The sequence below is a fragment of the Sturnus vulgaris genome, chromosome 10 (assembly GCF_052056855.1).
Source record: "Sturnus vulgaris isolate bStuVul1 chromosome 10, bStuVul1.hap1, whole genome shotgun sequence".
In the NCBI taxonomy this organism is placed as follows: Eukaryota; Metazoa; Chordata; class Aves; order Passeriformes; family Sturnidae; genus Sturnus; species Sturnus vulgaris.
Window position 1 is genome coordinate 21,526,795 of NC_142252.1, and position 21,814 is coordinate 21,548,608.

A 21,814-nucleotide genomic window follows, 5' to 3' on the forward strand; every position below is an offset into this window, starting at 1 on the left:
GAAACCAAAAATTTGATTCTTAAAATGTAGTTTCTGTTTTGAAACCATTACTTTTACAATATTTCATCAGCTGCTGGATCTGGTTTCGTTTTTTGTATTTTATAAAGAAGGAGATCTTTGGTTTTAAACAAACTTACATTTATTTGTATGTAATGAAAATTTATTATAGTTACTCATTCCTCTCCATATGAATGCCTAGTTTATCAAATACTTCTTTTTAAAAAAAGTTCAATAGATATATAAAGTTATATTCACAACCTGCCAGAAATTTTATTGCTACATTGCTGCATTTGGGCTTTTTGGTAATTTTGGGGTTCATTCTTTTCGGTATATTCTCAAGTCACTCTCTTGAAAAAATATTTTATCATATACTTCCAAGATTAGTTAATGCTGGAAATAATATAGCTAGTTTCCATATGGCATTTTATATTATATATCTACTTGGTGCATACTTATATATCTACTCTGTGCAGACCATCTGCTGTGCTGTAGGAGATGGTGATTTGTCACTTTTCCATAAACATTAGGGACATCTGTTTTCATTTACAGCTTTCTGCAGTCTGTAGTTGAAGTGGACTTGTGTCCTTGTCAGGCTTTTCCTGAGTTCCTCTGGAGCCTTTTGGAGAAGTTGATGTCCAGGACACTTGCACTGTTAGCTGCTTCTTCTGGGGGAAGAGACAGAACAGCTTAAGCTGAGCAGAATTGTTCTCCTTTCTTTCTTCAGTTGCAAGATAAATGACCTTTCACCCGTTTCCCACCCTTTTTTTTTTGGCCAAGTTATTGCACAAGCAATTGCAAAAGTACTTGAGAATATACCCAGATGTGCTTGGATAAGGGAGCTGCAATGCCTTCAACATCCATCCTCTGCTTTTCCAAAAATGAATTTGATAAAAAATATTTAAGAAGTTGCATGGAAATTGCTTAAAGGAAAAAACTGGCAACAACAAACTTCCAGTTTCCTATTCCAATAGGACCAATTTTGTTCCTAAATGTAAGAACTTCTCCTGATCTCTCAGATTCTTTGTAAATGGTGTGGTCAATCACAATGTTCAGGTCTCAAATCAGACATGCTATGATACCTTTCCCAGAAATACTCAATACTTGACTTAAAGATCTTCTATCTATTGTCAGCACTTTAATAAGAAAAGCTTTGTGATCATGTCAGTGCTAATTGTTGCATGAGGTCTGTTTGGCAAATCATTAAGAAATAATTAGTCCTTTATTCTTTGTGAAAAGTTAGCTTTTTCCAACCTTGAATATTACAACCCTCACACGGTAATAATTCAAATGAATTCAGGTTTGGGCGTTGATACTTCCTTCCACGTTTCCTTTCCATTTGCCTTGTACACATTTGTAAATCCATCAGGAAATTAAGCTATCTATTCCAGGAAATTAGGCTATCTATTCTTTATGGAATTTAAATCTGAACACACAAGGGAATTAGTTGCTGTCATCTAGGTAGAAAAGTTCTTCACAGTAATTTCATATCTCTATAACAGTGTACTTTTTAAAAAGAGAAAATGTAAAAATGCCAAAAAATAAGCTTACTTGAGGAATAATTGAAATCAGGAATGGAAAGTGGAGCACAAATTCAAGTGTGTCTGAAAGGCTGTGAGACAGATGGAGAGACAGCTGGATTGAGAACACAAATGTGTTAAAAAACCCCATTAAAAACATGGCTGGGGTAAAGAAGCTTCAAATAAACAACTGACAATGAGTGCTCTCATGGATGTTGTTAGAAGACATTTATCCATCTAGCAGAGCTGCCATAGAGCCAGACACAACTGGCTGATTCTGCTCAGCACATGTCCAGAACATCTTTGGAGGAACGTTTATTTCCATGGGGTTCTTCAGTGGAAAGGGGCCCTCCGTTATTTGGGACAGTCCAACCCATGTTGAATCTTTTTTATATGTTGTGATCTTCACTAACCTGAGACTAGTATTTCATGTTGAGAAAAGGAGTTTAACATGGAAAAAAAGGGTCCAACCACTTTAAAGTTGCACTTGTGAAGTGAGTTTCTGCTGTGTGTAGAATATTCACTCTGATAACTAATGATATAAATATCTTCATGAAATGGTTGTGCCAAAGCCCATACATCAAAACTTCGTTTCCTTACCTTAGTGGTGTAACACACAGATGGAATTAACTCCTTTTGGAAATGCTAGCTATTTGGATGTTCTCACTGCACATAGCAGTATAATATAGTTGTCTTTTATAGAATTAGATAATAGTATCTTTTTATTGCTGGAAAGAACCCACTTGAATTATGTTCCTGATTGCAATTTCAGTGCTGTTTTCCCAATCTCTTCCAATGATGAGAGGTTGTTCCTCTTAATGAAATGAAAATTGTCTTTACTGGGACTTGAAATTCCCAGTAAGTAGTTCTCCAATAAATACGGTGTAATTAGAGGCTGTAGTAAAAATTACTTTCGTATTATTTCAGAATTCCCATAATAATACTGAACTCTTGTATGTAATTTAGATTCAACAAGCTAAAGGGATGAGCACTGGGAAATGTGTAGCTGAAAAGCTCTGATGTGGACAAAATGATTGGATCTAATAATGGACATTTCTAAACCAGTAATCATATTTTTTTATTGCCTTTAGGTTGTCAAGATATTGCAGATGAATTTAGAGCACAAGAAATTGATGGACAGGCTCTCCTCTTGTTGAAGGAGGATCACCTTATGAGTGCAATGAATATTAAGCTTGGACCTGCATTGAAAATCTGTGCACGTATCAATTCCTTGAAAGAATCCTAGGAGGTGAACATGAAGGTTTAAACAACAGTTTCTCAGTGACAGAACCAACAGTAATATGCCAACATCTTCACTGTGGCATGAGTGTTACTGTGATGTTTTGTTAAGTAGGTGGGGCTTTCCCCACGTAAAGACTTTAAAATGTTCCTTTGATTATACCAGGTGTCCTCTGTAGTTTTCAACAACTAATAGGTTTATAGTAAAGCCTGAGTAATGCTTTGAGTTGAACTTTTTCATGGGAAAACATGAAGTGAAATATGCTGTGGTAGGTTAGATATACCCCAACATGTACTTCATCTTATGAGTTATGGTTAACACCCCAGTCCCCACCCCAGTCTAGACACCATTTAAATTGTGTTGCTGTATTCTGAAAGATTTTTCCCACATACAGCAGTGTTTGGACTGAACTAACAGAAGTGTCCACAGGCCCTGTGGAAGCACTAGTACCAGTAAAATGCTATGCATTTAGTTGTGCTCTCTGAGTTTGTTTTAGTCTTGAGCAAATTGTTTGTAAGGGGTGGGTTGGCAGCTGGTTTTCCTCATGTAGGCTTACCTTCATCTCTGCCACTATAGTATTTTCTTGAAGTCTGTAAAATTCTATAAACCATGTAGATGTCTCATCAAAATCCTCATGATCAGGCTACTGACACTCCTGCCAGAGGTAACTGAAGCACATGTTACTTTACTCTTTGAATGCTGCTATGCACTAAGGGGGCATTAAGTGTTAGGTTTGTAGTTTCACATGCTGCTAGTTAAGCTAGACCAGCAGTTCTCAAATGAGGGTTCAGAGTGGACCCTGAGGAAGTATGTGAGCACTCAGGGTTCAGGTTCCCAAATGCCTGGGTGTGAGGGGCTGAAAACTGCAGCCAGGACCAGATCATGTTGAGACAAACTGCTTTAGAGACTGGAGGTAGAGAAGGGACAGCATAGCTCGGATGTTCTTCTTGATACCTCTTCTAACATGCCTTTCCCTGTAGTGCATCCCCATTGCCTCACTGGAAGCTTCAAAGCACCTTTTCCTTGTCCAGTGGCCAGTGTGAGCTGCATTTGCAGTACTCTGAGGAAGGAGCAGTGAGCCCCCTCAGCTTGTGCAGGAGCAGCTGCTGCTGCCATGAGGGAGCCTGGAGCTGCAGGTCAGCAGGAGGAATGTCCACATTGGCAACCCTGGGAGGAATATCCAAGGGCCCTGCATTGTCCCTCTGGCAGGAGATTTTGTCTTGGATGCTGCAGACCCAGATGGTGGGATTTTAGTGTCCCCCTCCATCTTCCCTCTCTCACACTCTGTGGAACAAATACATTTCTCCAGTTACTGATGCTCTTGGAAGCTGCCTGGGCTCTGAGGCAGCAGCATCTTCTTGGCCTCTTCTTCCCCACCACCTGTGTACGGATGCTCTTTGATGTATTTTGTCCTTCTGTTCCCTCCCTTTTGCAGCTCCACTCCCCTTATGTACAGACCTGGATCCCTAAGCTCTTGTTTAGGGAAAGAAGGGTATGTGTGCTGATAGTCATTGTGTATATTTGAATTAAGTATGTGTATGTGTCTGCAAATAATGTATTTTTTTTGTATTTTATGCAAATCACTGCATAATATATGGTTGTGTAGGGAGGTATTCAGGGGGCTGTACAGTATTTCTGAAGAGAAGAGGAACTGACCTAAAGTTTGAGAACTGCTGCCCTAGATCAAAAGGAGTTAATGCACATACACTGGCTAAAAGGCAGGTTTGTGATAGACAGATGAATATGTATATTATTTAACTGATGACCTTAAAGAGTAAATTTGGATTACAGAAAAATCTGTGCTTCATTTTCCTTTAATTAGACTATTGCTTTGTTTCCATTAACTGATTTTCTACCATTACCTTCTGGAGATCGACGTTAGAATCATTGTTCTTAATTCCAACAGTTTGAGCTTGCTAATAGCAGATGTTATTAACGTTTTCATTAACCACTGAAGCTGCAAGTTAGGACAACACATTGCAGTTGCACGCTGGTATGTGGTGAGAGCCTTTATCCAAACGGCACCAAAGCTTTAGAGGATGAATTGATGCCTGGGTTTATTTTGGAGGGAAGTCGCTAAGCACTTTCTAATTTGTTTTTTTTTCTGTTTTCAGTTACTGTTGTAAAATAAACTTCTTAGTTGAAGTTTCAACGCTTGCTAACATTCATTTGAAAGACATTCAAATGATGGAGACAGTGGGTTCCCATTTGTAGCATTTCTGTAAGATACACAGTGTAGCATATCTGTAACATATGTTCTAAAGGATATGTTCCGTTTTGATGAGCTAACTGAAGACTAAAGATATCTTAGATATTTATCCTTTGGCTTTTGTCTTAAAGTTTTATTATTTTTATACAGAAATCTCACTGGCTAATTTTTAATCTGTCTTCTGATTGTACTGTTCTTAGGCAATGTAAAAAGTAGGGATACATAAATGTGGTTTGATAATGGCTTAAGGTGTACTAGAAAATGTGGACTTAGGGGTCTTATTTAGACCTGTAGTTAATCAGTGTTACATGCATGAGAATTTCATGGCTGCTTTAATTTTGCTTTATTAGACAGCTTTCAGGAGAGCTTCTCCAGCTAGTGTTTGTGTCCAGTTCAGCCATAATCACTGCCAGGTGCCAGGAGCTCAGAGCAGACTCCAGTAAGGCACATCTGGTCCTGTTTGTCTGGTATGTAACATTCCCTGTGGGTTTGGGAGAGCCGCAGATAATGAGTTATGCTTTAAATATTCATGTATGCAACAGCTTAGAATGTGGTTCTTGTGCATATTGAAAGTTTTTCTTCTTCAGTGATTTTGGCTATTAACTGGAACTTAAAAGCAGACACAGCTATACCAACCTGTACTGATGGAAGTGCACTTGTGTGGGAGTGTTTGCCAGTGTAGTTGTGTCAATAAAATCAACTTTTAAAAAATTCACACTTGAATCTGAAAATAGGCTGGAAAATTTCCAAGTGCAACTGAAGTCTACTTGGGAAGCTTAAGAATTTGCTCAAAAAAGCAATATAATACTTAGAGTAACAGTCCTCCAGAACCATTTTACATACTGGCCACTTGCTGTACAGGTAGGGGAGGTTTTCCCAGGCTTATACTACCATTTTCCATGGCTTTCCCATACGTTTGGCCGTATCCTCTTGCAAAAGAAGTATTAAAGATTTTAATTGTATTTTAACACTTGTTCTCACAGGATGTGACAAGAAATATTTTTTATTCTCTTTATTTCCTGAGATTTTGCTTTCTGTATTGAGACTTACGGTGTTGCAGGCTACCCCTCACAGTAATGTTTGCAGTATTTCAGCTTCTATAGGAATAGCTCAGAAGGGAGATACATTCCATGGCTTTTTCCCTTCCTTTTTCTCCACCACTCTCCGTCCTACCTACTCCTTAATGAAAACTGCAGCATTAGCTCAGGGCAAGGCCGTTTTGCAGAGCACTGGGCTGAAGGTGGCTGTCAAGGTTTCATCCAGTAGAACAGAACTGTGACACTTGTCTCAGCGTCAGGGTTTGTTTGGGGTTTTAAAGAATTGCACATGAATGATCAAGATCGGTGTGCAGCCTCCCCTGATCCACCTGGCTCATGTCACTCAGCATCCCTGCTTTGCAGCAGGAGCAGGGCATTCCCCTGAGGAAGCTTGGCTACCTCCACTGACTTCAAGTGCCAGTTGTTTTGGCTCACCAGAATGTCTGAAGGGTTTTTAAACAGGCTGCATTGTAAATCCATTCTTTACCCATTAACTTATCATGTTTTTTCCAGAAATGAAGTTCTTGATGCAGGGTAAAGCGTTTGCTAGATTTTTGTCAACGGGACATTTCAAATAGAAGATTAATGTCCTGCAAGCATCCATTTCCTCATTTCTTTCCTGTGAAAGCTGGTATTTAATCCCTGGCTTCCACCTGTGCTTTGTCCAAAAAGGAATCCAGCCTTTTGGACAGAACAGATGGAGTCCTTTGTAACTGCAGATGTGGCAGGAAGAGGAAATGATGGGATAAAACCAACTGTTTGGGCAGATCTGAGATAGCTTTTGCATCATTTCTGTATCTTGAAGTGTAAGGAAATAAATAAGTGGTACAAAACCACTGAAGTATAATTTGAATAGCAGTTTGTTGTGAGACTGGGCTGGGTGTGGTGTGTCACTGCCTGGCATGGCAGCTACAACTAATGCCAGTTTCAGATGGATATTCTCATTCTAATATCACAATATCCATGCAGAAACTTCCACCTCAAGAGCTCAACAGATTTCTTACACAGTGACAAATCTACAGCTCTGAGTGATCAAAGAATTCAGTGACAGCTGTGTTGAGTCCTGGTTTTGCAAATAATGAGACATCCCTATAATTTATAACATGAGTTCTTCTGATTGTACTGAGACTGCTCATATTAAAACTCAGCATGTATAAAAGCTTGCAGGGTCATTTTCTCACCAGTATTGTATAGAGATGTCCTGTTAGCATATACTTAGAAATGTATTTGTCATCATTAACCAGGTATTTTCTCATTGATTGTTTTAGGCTGCAGATAATGACTGTGCAAAACAATCAATTTAGGATAGTTCTTTAATATTCACCTAAATTAGTTTATTAGAGATGGACAGAAGCTAATAGAGTATTTTTAGAGTATTTTGTTTTAAATACACTGTTCCTGTTCAGTGCTGAGTGGAACAGGTATGAGCAGATCTATCAATTAATAATTTCAGTGTAAAGTGTTAATTGTTCATAGGGAATTAGTTTTCAAGTCACTCTTGCATAGTGAGCTGTAGTCTCAGACAAGAAATACTGTGAGGAGAAAGAAATTTCAAATTCATTTAATGCTTAGTTCATTTAAGATGAGCCTAAATTAACTTAATTTTAAAAGCATTTGCCTTTAGTCATGAGAGTTTATTTAGACCTGAAAGGTTCTGTGTAGTTACATCCCCTGGATGGCTTTGCAAATCGTGATGCTCCAGACAGGTGCCAGCTGTGTGGGTTTTTCAGGAAGCTTTTACAGGAAGCTGTCCCTGGTCTGAGCTGATGGAGTCAGGGCCTGGGACACTGAGCACCAAGGCAGTGAGCACACATTACCCTAATCCATGAGAATCAGCCTGGTTTGTTTTTACCATCTTCATCTCTTTGGAAATCTGACATTTCTTTCCCCACTCAATTTCTGAGCATGGCATTTTGCTCTCTTGGGAGCTGGAACATTTTGTGTCCTGCTTTATCCCCTGGGTCTCATGATCAGCACTTCCACATGTGCTCAACACCCCATCCTAAACTGCTGTGTAGGTTTGTGTAACCTCTGCATGTAACACCTGCTCATTCATTTGAAGGTTGCATAGTATTTTCTGATCTCTTACAGCAAAGTGGAAGGGAAAAAGCAAAGTTCAGTGATGTGAATATGCTGGTAATTGCAGGTATAGAGTAAGCTCATAGTCCAGCTTTTGTAGCTATGGATTTAACTTTTCTGAGGTGCAGTTCTGGGAGCCAGTGTTATGAACAGATCTCAAGTTAAAATTCTTTAAACTTCCAGCAAGTATTCCTGTTGAATTATCCAAGTGACTCTGTACAGTAAGGAGCTAGAAAAATGATATTTTAAAAGACTTTTTCCATCTAGAAGTAATTGTAACTTGAGCACAATTGTGCATTCATCGAATTGTGATCATAAACACTGTTTAAGTGCAATACGTAACACTGAAGGAGCATTCTAATTGTGTTTATGAAGCAATGCTTTGGTACATAAGGTTGTTGACAGGCTTGTGGTGTTGTTGCTGGGTAATAACCAAGGTATCTGTGCTGATAATGGGATTAGACTTGAAGCACAAATGTCTTTGATTCATGAGGTAGATCTGCTTTGTGGGTGAATCCTGGGCAGCCTGTGGAGGCTTGTGTTGTCCTCCACTACCCAGCCAGGATGCTTCCATCCTCTGGCAGCTTTTTGCAAATTCACTTTTGGAAAGAACAATGAGGGATTCTGCACACCCAACTCCCTTTCCAAGTAGTCTTTGTGTTATAGAATAAACAAGCCAGTACTGACCAGGAAAGATGTGTGTAAAGATGAAGGGTTTTATCATTGAGTGCCAAATATTCTGTTTAGAGTTGAAAACACATAGAATATCTTATTAAAATCAATGTTGATTTGTAAGAGATTCTTTAAATGAGAAAAGCACAGAAGTCTCCTATAAAGGGTTAACAACTTAGCTGTTAGCATTAATCTCAAATAATCTTATAAGAATTAAGCACCATAAGGTATTTGAATAGTGTAAGGCCGTTAGTTGCTGGCACAGCACAAGAAGTGCTGTACAGAGGAAATTAGAAGTGGTTATCTGTAGTTCTTTTATTTCAGATATTTCCACCTTCCTGGCAGAGCTTCTGTCCTCTTTGGCAGTGAAACTGTCACCCTGTTCTAGAGAGGTATGGTACAGGCACCAGTGTTGGGACTGCCCAGAAGCACCAGGTAAAAAAAAAAAAAAATTGCACAGAGGAAAAGACACAATTGTTAGGAAGGCAGTAGGATGGAGATCACTGCACAGCTGATGTCTCCTTCCATGAATGCCAAGGATAAAAGTGGGCTTGCAGAGAGAGTCACCATTAATACATTTTAAAATAGTCACTTGGCAGGCTCAGGCACCACAGTTGGATGCTGGTGGAGACCTGTAGTGCCACTGCTGCCTCCTCGATGGAGGTGGCAGCCTAAAAGCTGATGCTCTTTGGCACTTTTGCACAAAAAGAAAGAACAAATTTGACAAGTAATACAGTAATGTAACATCAATTCATTAATATTTCCTTTGGCTGCATGTTGTGGATTCCCTGTAAAAAATGTTAAAAACTTCAAGTGGCTCTATGAGCACTGCAGCAGCTACAGGAATTCTGGCATGTTAGGGCAGACAGGATTGTGTAAACTTTAATTAGGGCTTGGGAAGCTGAACCATACTGATAAATAAAACATGTTAGCAGCCTCACCCAACTGGTTGCAGTTCCAGTTCTGTGCATGTTAGTGATTCAGAAGGGTGAGACTTATCATGCAAAACACCTGAAATGAACTTGAAAATAGCTTTGCCTTCATCTGGTGTGGAACGAACTTTAAAAGAGGAATTTCCCCCTGCCTGCTGAGTCTGTAGGGATTAGTTATTTCATGATTCTGAAATGCCTGGTGCATTCCTCTATTTCATGTATTTGCTGATTTTTAAATGGAATTAGGTTTTGTAAATATTTTGTCAGCCCCATTTCCGTGGGTGTCCAGTTTCTATAAAACCTGAAGAAATGCTGTGTCAAAGCCCTGTGTTTAGCCATGGTTTATTCTATAGCATCTCCAGCACTAAATAACAGCAATTACAGCTTGAGAGAGCAGGGAGTGATTACTTAGGGTTGTTTTTCCAGTTAACATTGCATGTGCTTTCCTACCTTTAACATGGAAATAGAATTTCCTCCAAGTACCAAGTATTTTCCAGCATAAAAAATGAAATGATTTGTCGTGCCAAACACTTCAAACTATGTTGCTAAGCATTGCCTCCTCTTATTGCACTAGTTTTAAAATCCAGTTTTCAATCATTTACTGTCCTTTTGATGGCCTTTTAAACAGGTTTCCCCCAAAACCATTTTCTACTGCTGAAAAATGCTTGTCCCATTTTGATTGCATCACAGAAACCTCAAAGAAATTTACCACAGACTGTGGGTGAAAGAAGCACTATGTGGGGTGAAGTAATAAATTAAAGTAATTGGATTTTTATATGTTTCTGAAATCAAAGATTAATTTATGATTGAGATGTGATTGTGTATTCTTATGGAGTGAAATACTGGAATATTCTTTTATAAGAAAATTTAACCCATATAGTATTAAATTCTGCAATTAAATCTATCTCTATAATTGATATATAATAAATGATTTCCCAAAATTTAAATTTTACGGTTGAAGAGCACACCATGAACTATGTAAAAGTATGATCTTTGTGAATAATTTTTTTAAGAAGCACTTTCCCATTACCAACTAGCATGTGAATGAATTTTAGATTCTCTCATATGTTATGATCTGTAAAAGTGACATTTCTTCAATCTGTCTGTTAATGGGCAAATCCATCCTACAAATGCTGAAACAAAGCACCTTATACTATGCTGCTTAAACTTGCTTGTAATTGCACCTTTTGTTATCTGCAGAGTTTTCTTAATGGGTATTCTTGTGTGAAATCGTTGTTCCCTGTGGGTCTGGGGGACAATTAACCAACCTACAGCATCATTTACTTAGTTTCTCTTTCAATACAATATTGTATTGTGAGTTTAGTGCTTCAGAAATAAATGCTAATTTCATTTGTCTGCTTTGGTTGTGTATCATTTATTTCTCTTAATTTGATTTTGTGTAAGTCCATTGTAAAACTCATAAGAATTTGAAAATTGAGCGTATTTTTGCTAGAAGCGTGACTAATTCTTCCCCTGCTAAAGTAGTCCCACTTCATATTTAATTATTTTAAAGTATTTTCGCTTCAAAATAAGCTATATTTTAATTTAAACCATTCTTTAACTTCGGGCATGTATTTATGTATAGCAGCTAACCTTGATGCTTGTTGCTGTAATTATTTAATTTTTAATATGTTCATGTACCTCAGAGGAGCAGCAGCAAAGAAACAACGAAACAGCATCTCTCCTGTGGTTATGGAATTTGCACATCTTGCACTGGTTTTGTACTATATAAAGTTTCTATTTCTGTAGGAGTTGTAATTTCAACTAAAATAAGTTATTTCTTGTTGAACAGACAGCAACCCTTTCCGTCAAACTGACAAAAATCCACATTTTAACAACAAAATACACTTCAAAGAGTCATTTGAACCTTAGGTCAACATCTGTATGTAACTCCAGCCTTGAAGACTTTATTGCATTTTGTACTGTAAAACATGAGGTAATTCCACTTAAAGGAAGTGTAGAATTCTAGTCAGAAACATGAAGTTCAACTGAAAATTTGTCCTATGTAAGCAGTGTTTTTTTAAAACATGTAATTTGAAATTGAATTCCTTGGCCGTGCAGTGCTTGCTGCCGGTGTCCTGCACTCCAGTGCGATATTCACTGAAGTGTTGCTGGACACTGGACTTGTTTCCTTGGAATGAAGCTCTGGAGAAGTTTCCTTGTGTTGTCTGAAAGGACCCGGCTACATCAGTGTTCTGCTTCTCTGCAGCCTTTGCAGCGGACAGCTCATTAACAGATGACAATTACTGTGCCTGGCTTATGAGCTGGCTCTGTGCTTTCATTGTTGAAGGGCACAAAGCAGAATTTCCAGCTGACAAAGGGGTCTGTGCACCACCCCTCCTCTGTCAGCTCCACATCGTGGCACCGGCACCAGTAGGCTGCAGCCAGGAGAAAGCTGTTGATGAAGTACAGCCAGGGCACGTTCATCTCCACATAGGCTGGGATCTGCACACCCAGCAGCAGAACCACGACCTGGAGAACAACAAACGGTGCCCAAGTGCCAAGGAAACACAGGAGGAGCCTGCTCAAGAGCTGCCACTTAAAGCAAGTGGTGTTGTTGTTAGGTATGTAGGGGAACATCAGCACCGGCTGGCTGGAAAAGAAGAGGAGCCTGGCAGACAGCAGCATGGTTGTCACCTCCTTCCAGCGAGCCAGCAGAGCCGTGCCCAGCAGCAGCACCATGGCACACGACACCGAGTAGCTCTGCAGGCTGCCAGAGAGAGGGCACTGGGAAGGGGAAACTCTATTGTGCATTTCCAGCTCTTCAGAGACAGCAGGAACTTGGAGAGTGCAAAAAATCACAGAAATCCATATAAACACCACAGCAAATACATAAAGTAACTTCCGAGCTCTTGTAGGGAATTGGGATGTTTGGGAGATGCTGGTGTAATAATCCAGAGTAGCCACAAGATACACTGGGTAAGGCAAAATCCCATAGGTCAGAGAAGTGATCTGAGTGAAGAGGCAGATATGGTACTCTGTGAATCGCATGCCCCAGAGTGCAAAATCCTCAAAACAGAAAATGAAACAGATACTCAGCAGCACTGTGAAATCGAGAAGTGCCACTGAAATGCAAAAGTATCCCATAAAACTGACTTTCACAGGCTTTGGCTTGATTTGCAACATGAAGAAATCAAGGAAGACTTTTCCAAGCATAATCAGGACTAACGTGTAGCTGATTTCAAGAGGTTGGTTGGTGTGGGTGCAGTGGTACTGAGCAGAACCATTTTCACAGAGTCTGGCAGCCATCCTCCAGTGGTGAAGACAGCAAAAAAAAAAAAAAGTCACAGAGTGCAGTGCTTCATCTCTGAAAAGATAAAAACATTTGTAAAAATGTATTTCTGTATAGCTCTACCAACTAGTTCCATCGTAGCAACTACCCAATTTGTCTGAATTTTTCAGGCCCCTTAATGAAGAATAAAGAGCTTCACTAACTCATCATTAAATTATCAACAACTGCCTAAATTTTGTTTTCTTTGAATTACGTTCTTGAGAGTTAGAAGGTCAACATAATTTATTTTTCTAGCTAATGACCCGAGGAAAGGTTTAGGAAATAAGGTTGACTATGTTCCTTCCCTTTAGAAGGCATGGAGAGGTCCTTTTGTCCAGCTGGGCAGAGGGATGGAGGTTTCAGAGCTCCTGCATTTTCTGAAAAAATTACAGGACAGAAATCGTACAAGACACTGTAGGAGGTGCTGCATCACAGTTCATTATGCTCATAGAATCTGTAGGAATTTGAGACTGCACTAATATCCTAAGCAGAAAAAGCATCAAGCTTTTTCAAGCATTACCTCCTTTTTTTTTGCTACAAAAATCTTGGAACTCCAAGGCAATCCAAAGCACAAGGGCTTCATTATTGAATTGGGCTTTTTTGTTCATCTCTAGGCTACAATGACAGAGACTTCAGCTGGTTTTCCCTTCAGACTTCCACAGGTTTCTTTATGATAACTCTTTTCCAAGTGTTAATTCCTAAGGAAAGCCAATATAGGGTGGCTCTGTGTATGTGAGCAAGACAGCTTTATCTAATCAGTTTTATCTGATTTTCTCTCTCCTTAAAGAAGCACAATGGTGTCTATGATCCCAGTGAGAGCAAAGAAGAGCTGAAGAGCCAAGGCAGCTGTAAAAAGGAACTGACTCTTAGGCTCTGTGTTAACAGCAAATTGCTTAAATTTAAGCAGACATCTGCATTTTATGACGGGTTTGCCAGAGCCAGTGAACATTTGTGTTACTGCACATTTGAGCTAGTGTGTCCTGAGAGCAGAATTACAGCAACTACAAGTCCTTGGCAGCACAACCTGAGAAGCATCCATGGAGTTGGTTTACAAGCCTACCTGGGCTGGCTGCTTCACTCTTCATTTGCTCGAGTGCATCCTCTGAAGCCTGATCTGTCTTTACCGTACGGCTGAATTCCGGTGTGTTTTGTCTTCCGGTACTGGACGCTGCACTTGTGTACGCAGAAAGGAGGGAGCCTGCACGCAAACAGGGTCTCGTTCAGTAAGATGATGATGATGATAATAATAATAATAGTATTGTAAGGCGGAATCACCTGTGCTGGGCCGTGTGGGCACAGCCCCCATCCTGCGCACAGAGGACCCCGCGGCTGCCGGCGCCTCCCGCTCCTCGTCCCGGCCGCTCCCGGCCGGGCTCCGCCGCTGCGCCCGGTGCTCCCGGCGGGTTCCTGCTCCTCTTCGGAGCCAGAGCCAGGGAGGCAGCCCGGGGGGCTCCGAGGGGACACCCGGGCTCCCCCCGCCCAGCCCCGGCACCCACCTGCGGCCGCCGCTCCGCGCTCCCGCCCGGCGGAGCCGCCACCTCCGCCCGCCCCAGCGCGGGGACCGGGCGGGACCGGGCGGGACCGGGCGGGCGGGGAGCGACGGTGCGGGCTCGTGTCGGGGGAAACAGGGCAAAACACAGGTACCACGTAACGTATATAACACATACAGCACATGGAACACATGGAACAGACGATATAGAACATATAACAGCTGTTAAGGAAACATGGAACACACATGACACATAACATGTAATACATAACATATAGCACACATAAACATGAATAACACATATAACACACACAGCACACATGACACACAGTACATATAACACAAAATAAGTGCCCTGGGGAACAGGTTGCATGGTGAAGCAGCCTCATGGTACCCCAGCACCAAGTGCAGCACAGTGGGATGCCCAGATTCTTATAAAAGTGGCAGATAAATATTTTGAGTTCTAAATATGTGACGTGTGTAGGTTTTTTTATTGAAAAACAAGATCAGTATTCTGTAAAACCTGACAGCTGAAAGCAATCGTCAGCAGCATTCATGATAGTTACTTATCCACACAGTGTTTATTAGGACTGTTGCACAAATTGGAGTATAGTAAGAAAATGTTTACACCTGACAGAAGTATTGCACTTTCTGAGAGCACCCAGTCCTCCCACAAGTATCTGAATACTGATTCTTTCATGGTAGTTTTCTTCTTAGTTCAAACCCAGAGCAACACAATGAGAGTGATTTTCCTGGTGGGAGCAAATGAACTGTTTGGATATCTGGGTTTGTTTCTGCTCATGTCTCTATTTCTGACTGCAGAAACTGCTGCACAGCCCTGTGTGAGGAGATGCCTGGATGGTGGGAATGAGGAACCAGGAAGGGACCGGGAAAGTTTAGGCAATTTTTCTGCTGATAAAAATTCCAATGAGTGTGTGACCTCCAGACTGTGTCAACTCTGTGCTCAGTGAGCCTTCTGGAGGTGTTCCACAGCAGGGCCCACAGAGCGCAGTTCTGCCCACATTACATCCTTTGTTCATGCTGTAGTTACTTCTCAGCTTCCCTTTCCCTCCAACACCTTGTGCTTGTTTGAAAGTTTGGTTTTAACTCACTGATTACTCTTGTTTTCTGCTCCTGAATGCTCTATTTCATCTTCTATCCCAGAGAAATGATGGTACAAGATGGGATATCCTGGAAATCAAATGCAGGGCTTGGTGCTGGCAGGTCCTTGGTGAGTCAGGAGCTGCTCACTCCATGTTGGATAAGGACTGCCTCTTCCTTCACAGGAAAACTTGCAGGTACTTGACAAGCACCTCTCTTTGAGGAGAGTGGTATATAAAATAATACAGAGAATCTCTTCTAAAAACTGTCTGTTAAAAGATCATGCAGTGGTTCCGTGTTGTCTAGGATATTTGCATAGAGGCTTCCTTCCTTCTTCAGGGCTGTTTCCTGCTGTTGGTTGCTCACATTTTGGATTCTGTTGTTCAACTTAATGGAAAGAGTAGCATTGTAGGGAAAAGGAACAAGAAAAAGACCACCTGTAATTTCAAATCTAACTTGATAATTTTCTGAAAGAAGCAGTAATTGAACAAAGTGTCCTCACTGAACAGGTGTTGGGCTCTACCCTGTCCTCCCTGCTGTGCTGGAGGTCAGCACTGCAGCCCCATGGGGCACTGCAGCCTCTGAAGTCACTGAGGAACAGCATAGGGACCAGCAGAGTCCCTGCATGTTGCTGCTGCCTGAATGAGGGCAGGAGGTTTCCTTCAGACAGGGGTAGGTGCAGAACATGAATACAACTCCTTTTCAAGGAGTGTGGGCTGTGCTTCCTCTGCAGTTAGAGCTGAGTCTTTACTTTCCCCCGCTCTTCCTGTTTGAGATGTGCTGTTCTTTAGAAGCTCATTGCCACATGTCCCTTTATTGTGTTGAGCAGAGGAGTAAATTTGAACCTCACCTCTGTGTGTTTCAAGCAATTTATGTTGTCATCTTGGACACCTCAAGCCACTTGGGCAAAGACAGGAGATAAATGCATTTTTATGCATTTTAGTGTCACGTGTGGGGAAAGCTGCAGACTGTGAACTCCTGCACAAATGATTATGAGCATTCCCATTCCCAGCCAGGGGCTGGGGGTGACTCACTCTGGAGGAGAATGGTCCCCACAGCCAGGGGCAGTGGAATGTCCCCATGGAGTGTTCTCTGGAACACGTCTGTCTGTGAGGTGAGTGCCAGTCTAACAGCCTTGCTTGCATCCTTCCCTTTTCCCTGGCTGTGCCTTTAACTGGGTGTAACTCAGCTGAGCCTGTTTAATGCCCTGTTAGGGTTTGTGCCTTGTCAGCACTGGATTAGCAACCCGAGTTTTGCAATGGCCAGTGGTTGTGGAGCTGCTGGTCCTGAAAAGCTGCATGGCTCGGAGACCAAGTTTATGAAGATTTTATAATTTTAATAGAATATTTAACTAATAGAATATATAATCAGTAAAATATTTAACCAACTTTATTTTTAATTAACTTTACTTTTAAAGAAGAAAATGCTTGACCAATGTCCCATTTGCAAGATATTTTATTTTTCGAGAATCCTTTAAAAGCACAGACAATATGTGATGGATCCTCATTTCAATCATTTGAGGTGCTCATCTTAAAAGAATCAAGTTTGTTTTTAGGAAGATCTTGTTGAGAAGAAGCACACTTCCATAGTTATTTTAAGTTGAAGGCAACTTTTTCCACAATTCTAATTCTGCTTTTTCAGTGAAAATCCAGAGATGCAGAGCTGGTGTCAGCCTTGGTGTTTCCTTGGTTTGTGTCCCTGCTGTGTGCTGTCACTGCAAGGTGTAAGCAAGGAAAGTTGTAACCTCTCCTGCTGCTCATGATGTCACTGCAGTGTTAATGAGTTTTTGTCTTTGACACAAACAGTTTTTCAAGGAACTGGAAGAAAGTTGGCACAAGCACAGCCCTAAAAACTGCATGAAATTAAATTACATGAACCAGTAATTAAAAAACCCAGTTCGTGGTTTACTGGTCATTTTAACACAAAACTAAGACAGAAGCCAACGTGGAGTGCAGGGTGTGATCAGACTCTCTTTGTGTTGCTCACAAACACCAAAGCAGAGCTAAAAATCTTTTGTAACCTTTTAATATCTTACTGCTTCTCACTAGATTTCAATTTAAGCAAATTCTGTTGTGGCACTTTCATTTAAAACTAAGCTAAAAAGGGGAGAAATGTAATTTCAATCTCACCCTCAGTGTGAAGAATTCAAAACTCCATCTTCTGACTCCCTACAAACAGCCTAATTGCTGGTTGAACACTCACGTGTCAGACAGAGAAAATAAGAATTTACTGTGAGGGCCAGTGAGAGTAACCTGGGGCTCTGCTCTGTGTTTTTATTGATTAGCAAAGATAAAGTGCCTGAGTGTCTCTCTCCTAAGCACCTCCATCCCCCACTAGATCCAGGCTCCAGGGGACTTCAGGGATCACAAACGGAACCTTTCCTGTGTTTGCCTTCTGTTGTACATGACGAGGATTAATGGTTGTTACCACCTGCAGAAAATCTTTGATCTTTATCAGAAGCAGGATCGGTGTTTACCCAGTACTGTTCCCTCTTTACTTCAACTTTCAGTGAAACTGTTTGCACAGTGCTGTTGCTAACTCTAAAGTAATTCCCCTCTCAGAAATCTTTTATCACAAAACAATTTTTTTCTGTGATCATTATTTTTACATACAAAAAAGAAAATACACATGGCAAAGAGAATGCCTCTGTGTCAGCCAGGCAGTAATGGACTCTTTGTGGACACTATCAGGAAATGTGCCTTTTGTTTTCCTGCACCTGTTTCTGAATTACAAATAAAATAATCCAATGCTTTATTAAATAAAATGAGAAGCCCTAATGAAATTGTACCAGCCATTACCAGGAAGTCTATTGAAAACATTCAGCAGCTGCTTCAGTCTCAGTTCACTTACACTGACAGGATTGTTTCACCCTTCTCCTTGCGCTCTGCGTGAGAAGGGCACAGTGCCTTGGACCACCTCACACCACTCTGCTCTCACTCCCTTGGTCAGAATCAATAATAAATGATGCTCAACAATCCAGTACCTTGGACTTGAAGAAGTTTGTTAGAAACCAGTGTCCTAGGCCTTGCATCTGAGTGTTTTGCAAACATCAGCTTATCCTGACAGTAATAGAAGAGCTAAAAATCTCCTGTTTGATTCTGATTCTATAGAGAGGGGTTGATCAGAAAGGTTGAGAATCAAATGGGTGAGTCCTTCTCATTTAGACAAAATACCTCAGCAGCCCGAGGAATGCCCTGGAGTGAGCTGGGGGTCAGCCTGGCTCAGCAGAGTTAAATGTCACCAACTCCTTCGCTAAAGGTGTCCAAGAGAATTGATCCATCTCTGCTGTATTTAAAAGTCAACTCATCTATCACAGCAGTGCTGGTGAGTAAGTGGAGACTGTTTCCCAGGACAGACTGTAATTCCTAAGAAGAGCTGCCTCATTCTAAAGAAAAGGTGAGTCCAGCACGATTGTCTGTGCTAAACCTTGCTTGAAAACCAGAGAAGTTGCATTTCAGCTGCTTTGGATCCTGGGAAATGCTTGATACAGACTTTCTTGTACAAAGAGTGTTACAAAGAATGGTGTTCAAACATGCCTGATTCAAGGTTTGGTTTTAAAAATGTATGAGAAGTAGCTGGATGAAATGTCAGCCAAGGTGTCAGGGATACAGCCCTCCCTTTCCACAGCAGCAGGGAAAGGAATAGCTGGGAAAGGGCAGAAGGAGCAGTGGGAAGACATTCAGGTCCTGAGCACTGAGTGTGAGCAGGAAATTATCTCCAGAATCTGTCTCCTGCTCTGGTTTTGTAGTGGGTCAAATCTGTGGATCTACTCTGAATTTATGTAGAGTTTAGACTCCAATATAAGTAAGGCAAATACAAGCTTTCTAGAACTCAAGGAAATAATACATATAGAACTTTCCTATTGGAAAATTTGATCTAAGTCAGGATAAGGCAAATTTTGGGGACGAGAGGGAGGGGAAGGAGCAGTGATCAGTCCCTGTTACGAACAGCAGGGCTGTCATGTACAGTCATGCCCATTGGGAACCAAAAGCTCTTTTAGGCTTTGGGACACCCAGTGAACGTGAAGCTGATCTTTGTCCTCTCCAGGGATTGAAACAGGGGTGCACAAACTGAGACTTACATTTTCCACAGTGGTATTTTTTCCAGGTGTTTTTTAGGTGTATTTTATTTTGTAAAGTGCTCATGTTTGGAGTGGGATATAGAAATTTTGGCATGAATACTGCAAGGGGTGCCCAGCTCAGCACCTGCCTGAGGGAGGCACAGGGCAGGGCACAGGAGAGGAAATGGGATTGTTCTGTAAGCTGAGTTCACTTGAACTGATTCTGCCAACAGGTCCAGGAGGGATTCTGGCAGGACGTCCAACTGCTGCCAGTCAATCACCTGCAGCTGGAAGAGGATGTTTCTCTGTTGCCCAGGGCTTTTCATGCCAGCTGTGAGGCTGGAGCATTGCTTTGCTGTCCCTGTGAATCTGTTAGGAAAGAATTGCATCCTCAGAGGAGCTGCAGAGAACCTGGCAAGGCTCTGAGGGCTCAGTGCCACTGTGAGAACTGCCAGGGGTTGCAGGCAGGAACATAAAAGCCAAGCCTGGGAGGTGTTTTCCATTTCTACACTTCATGTTTACATTGTCTACATTTCGTGTTTCCATGGGGCAGAAGCTTCTGCCACCCCTCATGAGTCCTAGGAAAGTGTAATGAGAGTGAACTGAGGAACTGAGACATTCTCCAGTCTTATCTGCCCTTCTTCCTGCAGTACAATGCTCAGTGAACTTCAGCCAGTGTTATTTCATACAGAAAAAGGCCTAAATGAACTATCATCTATCTATCTATCTCCTATTGTTTATATACAACACCAGAAAAATCTGCTGCATGATCCACAGTAGAGGAACATAAATTCTCCCCCTGATCTGCTGCTATGAACAAACTTTAGTGTTTGAAAATTGCTTACCATCCCCCTGCTACTGTAACTTTTCTACAGATAGAGAAATAAGCAAGTTCATCAAATAATTTTTACTTGCTTCTTAATTGCTAGAGAAGATCTGGCTGTTTAAGGACCCCAGAACCCAACAGGTGAGCTGAGGTTACTGTATCCGTACCAGAGCAGAGCACACTTGGGTGTAATATCTCTGCTAAATACTGATTTGCATTAATATTCATTTGTGTTTTACCAGTAATTATTTAATTTAAAAGAATATATAGGAGAAATCATATCTTCCTCCAAAGAAAAAAAAACTCAGAAAATTATACTAGGAGGAATATCAATAAGACCACTATAAAATTTTATTGCAGGAAGGACATTTTAGTAGTGTAGTTATTTGAATAATTTTTCACTAAGAATATGTACATTTGTTCTCATGAGGTCATCCTAGACCCTAGTTAAAAATCAAAATCATTAAGAAAAACTTTGAAATGCCTGATACAAAAATCTAAAGATGGCCAAGTCCTTTTGTGATTTCCTCTTTGGACTGGAAGTGTTTGTTGTGTACCTTAACTCCACTCATAATTTTGCTATTACTGGCATGTTGTAATCACTTCTTTCATTACGTTATTCCAAAATGCTTCAGAAGTATTTGGGGGATATTTCTAGGAAAACAAGCTTAGAGTAATGAGTCATGAAGTTCTTTCCTTAACCACTGACCAGATCCTTCTTACCCCACCTCAGAGATGAGAGCTGTTCACAGCAGACCAAGTGAGGACTTAAGGCCAATTCAATTTCTAAGCTGCAGGAGCCTGGAACTCTGTTAAGGTGACAGCACAAGTGTCTGATGGTTAATTCTGAGACCCAGACACCTGTCCCCAGGTGGGCAGTACTACCACGTGGCATACACCCCCTGAACAGGAAGCAGATGGCAACATTAGTTTTTATTTGACTATTTCCACTTGATTTGCTCAGCACAGCCCTGGAAATGTTATTTCACTTGGAGGAGGAAATGTAGTTGAAAAAACTGAAACCCACTGCATTAAATTTTAAACGTCCCTTGTCCAGGGCTTGGCTGCCCTGTGATGCCCCAGTGCAGGCTCTGCTCTCCCCATCACATTGTACACACCCCACTCAGAGGTACAAACAGGACTTTGTTAGCTCTTTTAATCACTGATAACACACAAGTGGCCAGGAGTCAATCTCTTTAGTTAATGGGTCCTTTAATTTTTTTGCTATATTAATAAAAAAGTGATCCAATTTATCTGTTTCTTTATGGAGTAACTATTCAGGATTTAAGAAGCAAATACACCATATCCATGAATTGTTTATCAATGCACCCATGATGATGTATATATTTGCACAATCTGAAAAATTGGTATCTTCATCCCA

At 41.0% G+C, this 21,814-nt stretch overlaps 2 protein-coding genes across 9 annotated transcripts in view; one reads left to right on the plus strand and one right to left on the minus strand.

Moving 5' to 3' along the window:
- The window catches only part of PHC3 (polyhomeotic homolog 3), a 29,575-nt gene extending 18,533 nt beyond the window's left edge, over positions 1-11,042 (plus strand). For 7 of the 8 annotated variants that reach the window (XM_014887076.2, XM_088171047.1, XM_088171048.1 and 4 more), the window contains one exon: positions 2,609-11,042. In XM_014887076.2, the coding sequence (XP_014742562.1) occupies positions 2,609-2,763 (155 nt within the window). In that variant the 3' untranslated portion in view covers positions 2,764-11,042. The remainder of the gene's footprint in view (positions 1-2,608) is intronic. The other variant, XR_015805785.1, reaches the window with a different exon arrangement.
- Positions 9,240-14,447, minus strand: GPR160 (G protein-coupled receptor 160). Its single transcript, XM_014887083.2, has 3 exons — positions 14,233-14,447; positions 14,018-14,155; positions 9,240-12,993 (listed from the first exon to the last, which is right to left on the minus strand). Exon 3 carries the CDS (start codon positions 12,933-12,935, stop codon positions 11,916-11,918), a length of 1,020 nt encoding a protein of 339 aa, XP_014742569.1. The 5' UTR covers positions 12,936-12,993; positions 14,018-14,155; positions 14,233-14,447; the 3' UTR covers positions 9,240-11,915.
- Positions 14,448-21,814: the final 7,367 nt, after the last annotated feature.